At 36.0% G+C, this 13313-nt stretch overlaps 1 protein-coding gene across 1 annotated transcript; it reads right to left on the bottom strand.

The window, feature by feature from the left end:
* Positions 1–11717: 11717 nt before the first annotated feature.
* On the bottom strand, positions 11718–12914 carry LOC149572101 (F-box only protein 13-like). Its single transcript, XM_089815775.1, has one exon. It carries the CDS (start codon positions 12912–12914, stop codon positions 11718–11720), a length of 1197 nt encoding a protein of 398 aa, XP_089671901.1.
* Positions 12915–13313: the final 399 nt, after the last annotated feature.

Consider the following 13313-nt stretch of genomic DNA (forward strand, 5'->3'; position numbering starts at 1 on the left):
AGCAATTAACTAATCAAAGAAGCTGTTATAAAAATTTAGACTTGTTTTATGTCGAATTGCACAATCTAAAACTACAATAGATTAATTTTTTCATAACTAGCACTTGTACCTAGCAAGTCCAAGGGTCAAGCCAATCAAAGCCAGTACACTCATTATGAATGTGAACTTTGTATACTATCAATTAAAAATAAGAATCCAATTTGCATGAAATTCTCTTGTCAAGTATGGTCATGCCTTTAGAAACCAAATGCAAATGTCAAATACAAATAAAACAAGATTAATCACCTAAAATTTCAATCAATCTATTTTAGCTCACTATTTCAATTAGTAAACCGAACTTGTAAAAACAATTAACATTTTAATTCTTAAATGAACTCTTTTTAAAAAGTCAAAAGAGATCTATATAGACAAAGAAATTAAATTGAAAGTCAAAGTCTAATATCCTAAGAGTTAAGCATCCATAAAACATAGTTCTTATGTATTTTGAGATTTATACTACAAATACAAATGATAATGATTCATGTTTGTCCGGGGCATTTCATGTAAGTCGATATATGTCATGTAGCCAAAGATGAGTTGTCCACCATATTTATTTCATGTATTGAAGGTGTTTGAAAGTCATCCACATTACATTCTTTATATAAGCATCAGGTTCAAAAAATGAAATTTTGCTAATAAGTTTTTTATTTCAATTTTAGCAATTTTTTTAACATACATCGCTATGTATTTGATATATCTATCTTATTGTTCAAGAAACCTACCACCCAAAAATGTTCTTTACAAGTTTTGTACGAACCATGATTTTCAGAGAGATCACGAAGATATGAAAAAAAGACTAACTTTATCTCTATGTGGATTTTGTTAACTTGTTTTACAGCCTTCTAAAACCCCTATTTTAGAGGCACTTATTCCTTCTTTCATAACCGACATGGATATTTCAAGTTGGGAGTTCTGATTTCCTTTGGCTACTCCATGCCAGCCAACGTTGAGTTTTCCTCCAAACATTATTTTCCACGTACCCATTACAACCCAAGGTGCATTTTCTAGCTATTAGTTAAACAAAACTTTGATGGGTTTTGCTTCTTCATGGCAGCAAAATAACATTTTCCCAACCATCAAAGTTTAATTTGTTTGTATCACCCAGGTAGTGACACACATTTTCTCATAATATCACTTGGAGATGACATCTTGGTTTCAAGACTCATCAATTCATGTCACTTTAGAGTCCAACCTCCCTCATATCATCCTCTAAACGGGCCATAATAATAGTTTTATTGAAATTTTTTACATGATCCTTTTAAATGTGTAATTTTGTACAATAAATGGGTAATTTTGTATAATTAATTAGTAAGTTATACAATAATTACATTATGCACAATTGTGTTTAGAATGAAAAATTACATTACTTTGGTTGAACATTCCCTATTATATTTTGCAATCCACTTCAGAAATACAAGGAAGTCTTAACATAGTAGCACAATTCAACATACTAAGCTACACAAATTTAAGAGACATGGAAACTGTCAAAGCTGAAACAAATTATTTAAACCATATAACTTTGTTGTTAATTTCCTTGGCAATAACACGAGGCAAACCCATGTAGGAATATGTAGTGCATAGTAGACCAGACATTGCATTAGATGTTGGAATAGTGGCAAGATTTTTTGCAAACCCAAGAGAAAATCATCTTATGGCAGTAAAAAGAATAATGTGCCTAAAAGGAACTAATGACTGTGGATTATACTACAAGAGGAGTGAAAAGTTTGAGTTGAAAGCCTACACTAATGCGAATTGGGGTGGTAATATTGATGACAAAAAAAGCACCAGTGGAAGAGCACTTTTCTCAGGTAAAAGATTAGTCACTTGGACTAGCAAAAAAAAAAGTTGTAGCTCACAGTCCACAACAAAAGTTGAGTATGTTGCTGCTGCTATCAACTGCACCAATATTGTATGGATCAAACATCTATTGCAAGGTATGGAGGAAGAGATGACTAAACATATGATACTCTATTGTGATAACACAAGTGCCATCAACATATCAAAGAATCCTGTGATGCATGCCAAAACAAAGCACATTGCAATTAAGTATCACTATATAAGAGAATTGATGGAAGACAAGCAAGTAAGGATAGAATATGTCAATTCAAAGGAACAAATTGCTGACATCTTCCAAAAAGCATTATCTAAAGATGCATTTGAATATCTTAAAGGTATTTTAGGGGTGATACCCCTATCCAAGGTTGTTTGAGTAGCAGTCATATTGCCCTGCATCAAATGAATTGATTGCTGAAATGATATAAATTGATGCAGATAATACTTACTTTAGGTTTTGCCTGAAGTAATTAAAGTACTGAAATTCCAAATCAATCACAAGCAAGGTGACAGAGGGAGAAATTAGAGTTCCTACAAATGCTATACTTGCATGATAAGAGATTGAAATATTATATCTTTGGCATTGTTGTCAAAGAGGGAGAAATAGCATAAAGTGATCAATGCATGCAAAGGGAGAAATAATGCGCAGAGGGAGAAATCGCAAATTTAAAGGAACAAAATGTAAGAGGGAGAAATAGCCAAAACTAATCAAATCTACAAAATCAAATGTAAAGGGAGAAATAGCAATTAAGAGGAAGAACAAAACTGATAAAAAATGTAAGCTACAAAAAATAGGGAGACATACAAAAACTAATCAGATATGTAGAGGAAGAAATAGCAAAACAACAAAAAGGAAGGAGAAATGAAACAACAGCTAAGAGGGAGAAGTAGAAGCAAAGGAATTAGTCAAGATAACAAATAAGAGAGGGAGCAAAACAAAAAAAGGAGAAGATAGTTTATCAACAAATTTTGAAAGAGGGAGTCGCTTACAGAAGAATTCAGAAGGATACAAAAGTTTTATTTTTGGCATTTGACTTACTGTTTGAATTTAGTTAGCATTTTGATAATTTGGTTGATCAGTTTGGTTTACCATCAATGCCAAAGAGGAAGATTGTTGATATCTGATTGAAAAGATCATTATTGAAGAAGAGAGATTGTTTGCAAAGAGGGAGATTGTTGATAAAGAATGTTTTCAATCATTTTTTTGTCACTGATGTCAAACCTGCTATTTGCTGAAATGACAATTGCTTATAAGATCCAAGTACTATCACTTAGTTGATTGATAAAGAGGATTTAATCAATAAGATGTAACAAAAGCACCTAAGGGAAAAGTTGAGTTATGATTTTGTAATGAAGTACATAACATAAAGGTTGAGTTGAGGCAATAACATAAATTGGAAATCAGCCCTCCAAAACTGAATTGGCCCCACACAAATCCATTCATGGATAAATGTTAAGATCTCAATCATCAAATAGGCTATTTTATTACCAACATAAATTGGAAATCGGCCCTCGAATACTGAATTGGCCCCACACAAATTCATTCATGGATAAACATTAAGATCTCAATCATCAGATATGTTGTTGATCTCTAGATTGACAAAAAACAAATTTCCTACCCAAACAGGGTAAACTTTGTTTTAAATTTCTTTTGTATTATCTCCAAATTAGGACATGGTAGGCCTAAACAAAAACGAATATAGAACATAGTGTTGAAGAAGTTGTCACTCATATAAAGTCCTTTTCATTACCTTTCTTCTTTCCCTTGAAGTATGAACTGACTAAGTGACTGTGTGAAGTGAATAAGGCCATTCTACAAATAGTTTTGTGGCTGGGTAATTACCACCCATTATTAAGTTGCCATATACTTCCAAATGATGTATCTTTTGCAGCCGTACAAAACTGTAAACCCAAGGAATCGAATTGGATAAAATTTAAATCTGCAAACACCAGTAACAAGAAAACAACCTCCCTGAGTTTATCATTTTAATGTACTTGCAACAAAAAAATCACATGAAATAAGCATACCTTTAGATCCCCCTGTCACGTAGATTTTCTCAGACTCAATCTATAAGGATTGAGATGTAAAATTGGATGTGCTTATAGAAATTTAAGCTCATAGCAGAATATGAATAGCTAACAGTGGTTCTAGATTCATGTCTTCCAAATAATCCATTAAAATTTGGGCCTATGAAAACAAGATTTCGTGGATATTACCAAAAAAATAATACCCAAATGATTTAAAGCTCTGCTATTAATTAACAAAACATAAAACATAAATCTTGAATTTGAACAAAAAAACTGTTGTCACTTAGGTTTGCACCCTTGTCCAAAGCCTATGCGTGAGGACAACCTAGTGAAACATGGAAACAACCTCCAAGCTATGGGACTTGAACTGTGAGGTTGAGTCTCCGAAGAAGGCTGGCTTCCTCTTATTATCACGATGCACCTAACTACTCTTGGAGAGGAAAAGGGAGAAGGAAAGCATGAAAAAAAATCTACCTAACCTAATCTAAAGAAGTGATGCACCAAAATAGAGTGTTCAAACCAATCTCTGCCCATATATGCACTTTTGAACCAGAATGAAACTAAGGATATACACATTCAGACTTGCTTTAATCTAATAATCACATGCAGATCAGAAGACCAAGATGAATGACACAAAGAAAGAAAGATTCACTTATATTATCATTCACAAGCCAAGGAGATACAGTCATGTAGATCAGAGATCTCTACAAAACACCAATAAGAGGCAAAGAATTCTTGCACTTTCATACCAATGGCTGAAGGAGATAAGGTAGAAATTATACAATTCAGAGGCAAGGGGAATTTACACTGGAATTGTAGAGCAACAACAGAGAACAACAGAGAATGATCGACCCTTACAAAATTCACAAAAATTGCCTTTATAGTTCAGGCATAACTGAGATTTTCCCTCCAAAACTATCTTGCAACCACTGCCATCAAGGCTCTGTCAAAAACAATCATGGGGATCTAAAGAAATTTGATCTTCTGTGTCAAATAATGCCTTGAGAGGACGGAAACGACGCCATAACTGTGCTTTGACCAAGTAGATGGATTGGATCGGAGGTGGAGTCTTCTTCCCTCATTCAGCATTCATTCTGGGTTGGTTGGGATTGATCATAAATATCAAATTGCACAGAAAACCCGACCTCCTATCACTTTTGGCACATGAATCAGCAGAGTCAGTGAGTCAACTAAAATCTGCAAGCAAGATGAGCCACGTGGACCAATGAGCTTATTTCTTTATACCACCTTGCAGGTCTTTGCGAGTTTGACCACATCTTTCTCTAACCAAGCGCGCCATCTTCTTAAAACCCTGACCACAACGGCTACAACATAACCGCCAACCCTTATCTGTCAATCCTGGCCGAGCCCGCAAGGACATGTGTCATCTAGGCGCTATGTCGCTATGCATATCTTCTGAGCACTTTCCCATAGCAAGATAGCGCCCACCGTGGATCTTCCTTAATCTTATGATCGTGAAGACTTGTTGTTTCCTGCGCTATCTCCTTAGAACCTCTGGGCCCACGAAACAACTCAGCATACTTGGCATCTGACTTAGCTCGAACTGGTACCATCCCTGCAGTTTCATAACGCTCGGCCCCACCCTGCTACGTGTCGCTAAGGTGCTATGGTTAAAATTCTCGTAGCTTTTCATAGTGAGATAGCACCCACCATTGATCTCCACGAGATCAACGATCGTGGAAGATCTGCGCTTGCCTTCATAAAATTTCTGATTCGTGAATCCACTTGGCAACCACCTGGCACAACCTGGTGTCCAACTGGCAACCCACAGAGAAACTGGTCCCGCAGAAACACGTGGTAGCTACCCGCTTTCCCACATTTTTAAATTTCCTCGCATCTTGATAATTCGAGAAAGTGTCAGCCCTTGATCTGCCTACATTGAACGGTGAACATAACTTGTACTTTCTGAACCTCTGAGAACATCCGTCGTGACATCACCTAGGACACGTGTCACCAAACCACTTCCCCGCAATATTTAATTTCCTTGCATCTTGATAATGCGGGAAAGCGCCAGCCCTTGATCTTCTTAGATCTGACGATGATCAAAAAAATGGTACAACTGCACATTGAGTTGGCTGAAAGGACCAATGGAAAACCACCATGTACTTTGACCCACCTGACAACTGCCACCGAGGACGAGCCGTACTATCACTTTGGAGAAGGGCGGGCCTATTACGTCATCTGTGCCATGCATCGCCAAGGCACTATGTCGCTATCATTAAAATTCTCGCAGCTTCCCATAGCGAGATAGCGCCCATCGTTGATCTAGACTGATCTGATGGCGAGCAAGATGGATTTCGCCTATCAGTGTACCAACCAATGAGAACTGGCTACGTGCCAACCTGTCTAACAACCCTCGTTTGCGGCCCACCAAGTGAAGCAGGACCCACATTCCACGCAATCATACTTTAGCCAATGAAAAGATTGATCAACCGCCAACGTGTCTGACAAATCTTCGTTGATATCTGACAGGGCATACTTGGGACCCACCTAGCAACTGACGTCGCCGTAGTAACACTTTCCGTCTGGGCGCTATGTCGCTATCGGCAAGAGCAGAGAGTTTTCGATAGCACCATGGCACCCACCGTAGAGGGAACAAAACTTGGCATTGGAGAACAATGAGGAAAGGGAGGACCCACCGAACACGCGGCAAAAGGGCGCTATGTCGCTAACGCAAAACAACGTGCATCTTTCCATAGCGACAAAGCGCCAACCGTTGATCTGGGAAAGATTTGACGTAAAGTTTGATCATTCAACAATTTTTTGATATTTTTGGGACGTTTAAAATAATATTAAACGGGGAAGTGACCATTGGCAGGCAAGCATTTAAAATTCAATTTTTGGCGGAAGCGCAAAAATAAGCAACAAAAACATATACCAAAATAATACCTTGTTTGTGGCCAGCAATGTTGTCGCCAGTATAGCACTATGCACAGTCAGTCCTGAAATTTTTCTATCCATACAATTCAAGGTTGTCATTCTTTACTGCTCGTGAACCTGATTTTTCTCCTTCTTTGTCGATGGTGCGATAATATGATTTCCCATTGTGTTAGACCTACCCATCCGGCAAGCACCTCTGTGGCCCAGCACACAGCTCTCTAGATGTGAAAGAGTTAAGTTTCATAAGTAAAGCTAAACTTCAAACACAATGAATTTAGCAATCATTTAAAGTGAAAAAGATTCATTTGTTTTTCATGTTTTGAACAAACGTAGCGATTTCAACCTCAATACTAAATTGTCATTTTTTCGCATTTGGACATATTTGTTCTCCCTGATCTGAAAATAGTGGTACGAATTATGCAAGAGGCAAGGACTATGACCAACATTATCCACGTCAGATCCATGACTATATTTCTTCAGATTTGTTCATTTTGGTTCTTTTCTATATAGTTTGTTGATGAAGGCGGCTAGTATGTTCAAACGCAATACCTTCATACTGTCCAAGTTGACACACATTATTTTGAATGGCTTGTTTGGTTGCTTTGAAACCGTTTTTGTCATGTTTGAAAGTACACCTAGTCATATCGACTGCTTCATTCAAACAACCCTCAACTTCTGTCACACTCATGCAGTTAATGTAATGGATATTGTGATAATTAGTGTTTGCTATTTATACCTGTGGTAAAAACTTGTGAATTACAATTTGTAATCCTAAAATAATTTGTATTCTGATAAAATATCATTGCAATCAAGTACTTAAATGCAAGAAAGGGATGAGTGATCAGTGTATCATAAATAGTAAATGATTGTTGTCACAATGATCTAATTTCTGATATTAACAGCAGCATAAATATCGTAGTTGGTTATTGATTGAAAAAATAAAACAGAGGGTTCGTGATTATTTACATCCCGAGAACAATAATCCTTAATTCTAAATATTGACTAATGGTGCTTTGTTGCTAAAATCAACAATGTTAACTAAGGAAAGATGATATAATAGAGTAATTATCCAAGAAAGACAATGAAACAAACATTCAATAATTTCTGAGGTGATGGAAAATAATTTTGCAACAAGTTTGAAGAACATTCAATTTTCAAGTTTCAGGTACTTCAAAATGGTATTAAAGATGTATTTTTTTAAAGAAATATGTTAAATAGAAGACTTCCTACTTCATAGAGTAGCTACACGATTTCATGTGCTGAACAATATTTGAACCAAGGAATAAAAGATTTGTACTGTATAAGGTGAATGGAAACAAAATCCCCTCGTAGGCTTTTGTTATTTATATGAAATTGGCATCCGCCTTGACTGAGACCTTAAAAACAACTTTTCTACTCTTTTTATATAACGCAGATTATCTTTTCCATGTGAATTGACAATATTGCCAATAGAAGATATGTCACACGTCTGCAGCACAGTTTGTATAGTAAAACAACAAAAACATCAATCCTGGGAACCCATCCCCTGCCATCACAAAATCCCCAAAACACTGCTGAGCAGGCTAGAAGTGCAAAATTTATAAAGCTAACAAGGGGTGCCACAGTGAAACTAATCATCCTATCCCAAAATATCAGAAGACATCTATCAAAGTTCAAAACATTCATTCAAGGAAACATCACAACTGATTTGAAATTGCAATAGATACTAATCCCCACATGCTCTAGCACTGCATAATGTCTATTTTCCATAGATTCGAAAGAGGAAATACCAGATGTAACTTCCAAATATGGTAAGAAAAAATAGATTATAATATGCTTCCCAATTCATAGAAATTGAAATGATGCCACAGGCATAAGAAACCTACCAAATTAATAGCCTACATCGCCACTATCTCCTTAGAATGGCCACATATAAGGTATTAAGAAAGAGTAAGGTGATAAGCGCACCTGTTCTGGTGGACTTCAAATTCGAATTTATCAGCCTCTTCCGAGCTTCAATACTTTTCCGAGATACAATTCTTACCAAAAATTATCGATGTGAGGTGAACCGCCATCATCCCGTGATATTGCAGAGTATATGAAATGTGCAATGACAGTAGTTCCTGAAGCGGTGACAGACGCTAGAAAACACCTCCATGTCTCAGGCAGAATTTTATAAAACTGAGTTTTGGCCTGATGAGAACAAACCACCACCAGCATCTCTGTGTTAAGTGTTTGTAACGACAGGGTGCTCCCTATGCAGAAGGAAATCCTCTCCCAAATTTTTTATTTTTAATAATGGGAAATATTTACTGAGTAATCCTTTTCCGACATAAGACAATTTCCCGGTATCTCATAAGACAATATCCCAGTTTTTGACAAGTTTCCGTCAGGGGGCGATGCCCACAATGAAAAGCCTATCAGCTTAATTACATTATCTTATACATAATCAACATAGATATTCTATAGTAAAATTTGTCATCATGAATCGTTTTCTCTATTTATTAGATTATGCTAACATAGACACAAATGTTTAACAGTAATCTGACGATGGACCATGTAGTATGATCCGAAACGTTGATGATAAAAAAATTGTAGACAATCAAATCCAGAAATTGAAAGTACATTAGCATGGATTATGGAAATCTATAGATCTCAGTAACCAATCTACAAATCTACGATTCAATGAAGAGCATGAGTCATACAACTGTTGTTAGACTTTGCATGCAGCCAATTTTATTTACTTGTTATGAAATGTCACTTGCAATCCAAAGAAATAATACAACTTTTTATGAATTTGCAATTCAAAATAAATAAATAAATAATTACTGGAAAGCAATATCACATAAAAAAATATAAACATGAAACGTACACCTAAGAAAAATCTAATTAGAGAAAAGATTCTATTAAACAATCCAGATATCAACGAAAGAATACAAGTGGAATTCCCTTAATGAAGATCCTTAGGAACATCTTACGGGACTGAATGCGTCCACTGACCTCAAATAAGCCCATCAAGCCTGTAACATTATCAATATTTGAAATGTACAAAATGTTTTAAGTTTCCACAGATCTGATGTAAGGATTGGGTTACAATTCAAGCTAGTCGATGAGTTGCATAAGAATATTTGCAAGATTGAATTCTTCAGAAGAGAGCAATGCAGATAGGGTTGATACACGGAGATATAGTATTGCATTGGGTTGATAAAGAAGGATTGAGAAGAAATTGTCTATATGGGCCTTGCTCTAATCAAACATGGCTTGAACTTTAAATCATAATAATACATATACATTTTTTCTCAAAGACATCTCCCTGAACGAGGTCCTTGTTGAACAATCTGAAACAGAGTATGTGAAATAAGTGCATAAAATGTGTAGAAAATTGTTGGGGTTGTTGAGGGTTCTCAGAATTTTTTGGACTGGAATTGAGGAATAGGTCAAATGTGGCTACAGAATTTTGTTAGCATTCCATAAATGGTTCCTCAATAGATTGCTTTTAAACTTGTATGAGGAAGCAGTCATCACTCCACGATGCCCTGCTGACCCTTGTCAAGGCCAACTTCAGGCCTTACTATACTTTATGGAGAATGTCCATGTGGAAAATAGAAATTTATGAAGCTTACTAAAGTTAACCTCATTGTAAATGTACTTCAGATTCTGAATGAAGGGCAAGCCAGAAAGGAGGACCTTAAGAAATAGATTTTTGACCATGAGATGTCAACATAGGTGCACTAACTGGGTATGCATTTTTGCTTGTCTACTTAGGGGTTCCACTGTAACAAATGATAGTAACAAGGAATTGAAGAATATTTTGATGAAAAAAATTAAGACACTAATCTTAATGGACAATTTGATCCACCTTTATGACAATTAAAAATGATTTATTTTATTCTCTCCTCTGTTGTCCTTTGATCATGTTCAAAAGTATTAATGCTCAAAATAGTTATACAAATTCAAAATCTGAGTCAAAAGAAAAGATTTGATGATCATAGAATAAATGATGTTGAAGAGATTTATATAAATAATACTAATATAATAAATAATGAGAAGCACAATAAACATTTACATATAGTAGAAGCTATAAAATTTCAAGAAACGAACTCAAGTTTGTTATATGGAATGCTGGCAAACATTTCTGTTTAAAAAAAAATGAAAAAATCTCACTACATTAATTCTTTAGGAAGAGTATAGAAATAGCGAGTAAAAATTCAACACTTAAATGTTGTTACACAAGAAGTTGATAGTATTAAAAAAGTCCAAAACTCAAATTAATATGCAGCAAGATTCTGAACTAAAAGTGATCAGTACATTACAGCATTTGAAAACAATAATAAAAAAAAGGTCAAATTGCAATCTAGGAGCTTAGGAATAACAGTGACCAGTGTTGTTCCTCTATAACTTGAAAGTTCCAATCATTAAAATCTGAACTAGATATCAGGCCAAGATTGCATGAATATATCAAACCAAGATTGCATGAATATTATTGTATTCCAATTTACATTCAATGTTGATCTTATCCCACAGGACCAATCGTTTGAAACCAATCCGTAGATAACATGCCCAAAATATCAACACACTACTTATGGCTCAATATTGTTGGATAAGAGGTTTGCTTTTGTCTGCATAAGTCTAAATTCATGCTGCGGAACTAAGAAAAAAGTTCATAAACCAGTGAGCGAGGGCAAAAACTTGAAATAGCAAATTGTTTAAGCCTTACGGCAAAAACACGGCAGGTGCTATTGGTGGAAAGATAGACAAGAAGCTATCCTCTGTTACACTTCGACAGTACTGAAAACTATGCTCAACCAAATTAGATCATCATCTGCTAAGCCCAGCAAAATCTTCAAGTCAAATTATTTGTTTCTCTCGCACAGACAAAAGTTTACAAGCAAGCAGCACCTAAATTTTAATTCAACTCCCGCTAACACAAAAACATTTCAGAAAGACAAAAGGGTAGGCTCAAAAGTAACATATTCTGTAATGTTGGAAGCGTCATCATCATCTAGTAGACGAGGTGACCAATTTCTGTTCTTCATATGGTAAACTATGACAGAAACGTCACCACATACAAAGTATACTACACCAGCGCTTGCAGATATCCCCCATATGGAAAAGTGAGGCTCATGTGATAAATCTATTTCCCGCTCTCGAATCCACAGCTTATGTTCTGTATCCAATATCCACAACACAAAATGCCCATCACCCCCAATCGATTCTTTCCATGAATTAGATGCACAAACTAACAGATTTCCCTCCCATTCAATGAGGCAAAGTATATACCCTACTGAGTCAGGAACGAGAAGATAAAAACCCCATTGATCACGATTCACATCATAACCTATAATCAAATGTAAAAGTTCATCCTCATCTTCATACAAGTCATCTACATCTCTAAATTCTTCCAGTTCCTTGGCATCTCTGTGTTCGACTCGAACAACGAAATAGATGACACCATTATAAAAAAGTTGAGTCGCTACAGAATCGTACTCAGATATATCAATAATGTTCAACAGAGTTAAAGGTTGCCCCATGTACCACGACTTCAAATGAGAATCAAATACCAGGGTATATGGGATATGTCGTAAATGCTCGTCAACCGTGGTCAAGCCTGCCATCACAAATTTTAGAGTATTCTGGGTGTAGCAAATTTGAACAAAAAATACCATCTCTGAATTCAGTTTAAAAGGCATTGGCAATTTTTTCAAAAACTTTGTCACAGGATTGTAAACCCACAAAACAGGGACAGGATCATGTGAATAAAAGCACATAAGCCCATTTGATGCCGTTAATAGATCAAGACTCCCGTTTAGAAAAGAACTGTCTAAGCCCTCCCAAGAAAAAGCAGCAGTGGAAAGATTACCCGTTTGGTAATCATAGCAGAGGAACTGGTGTTGTTCTGGCATCCGTGGTGCTTCTATGTCCGTGAAACAAAATATCGACTCTTTTGGGCAATTCTTGAACTGGATATAAACAAAACCTGGGTCAAAAATGAGGGTGCGCCATCTTTTTTGCACTGTGGACATTTTGAACAAATCTCTTGTGGGAAGCCTCAAAAGTATGTTTGTAAGCAGCTCATCAAGGCATTCCACCTGCTCTGCACAGCTTCCTTCAGTCAGTCTACGGATTCTCGCCATTTTCAGCCTGCTCAAAACAGCCTTCTCCAATGGCAGTGGAAAAGTGTAAAGTGCGTTCAAAAAGATATTCTATTTCAATTTTCGCAAGGAGGACGATTTTTTTAATACAATCTAAATGACTTCAATATATATTTAAAACTAGCTATCGCGCCGTGGGGCGCAACGGCTACGCCGAAGTGTACCAGTGTTTTAGAAATGAAAAAATGGAAGTGGTTTGTAGTTTTATTTATTTGGAACATAGCTACATGTGTATGGTAAATATGTAAGGTCATAATATGATGTTCGTCTTGTTCATATGTCGTGTTTTTTACAATAGTTCTGATTGTTTTTCTTCATTTATTTTGTGTTGTCTAAAGGTGTGGTGGGTTAGAGTAAGTTGAACTAGTAGAGATGTTCAAT

Source organism: Cupressus sempervirens, chromosome 2, assembly GCF_028749045.1.
Source record: "Cupressus sempervirens isolate cs-2001-9-10 chromosome 2, ASM2874904v1, whole genome shotgun sequence".
Lineage (NCBI taxonomy): Eukaryota > Viridiplantae > Streptophyta > Pinopsida > Cupressales > Cupressaceae > Cupressus > Cupressus sempervirens.

Excerpts from the sequence above, each read along its gene's own strand:
- LOC149572101 (XM_089815775.1), bottom strand. The coding sequence starts at position 12,914 with ATGGCGAGAATCCGTAGACTGACTGAAGGAAGCTGTGCAGAGCAGGTG.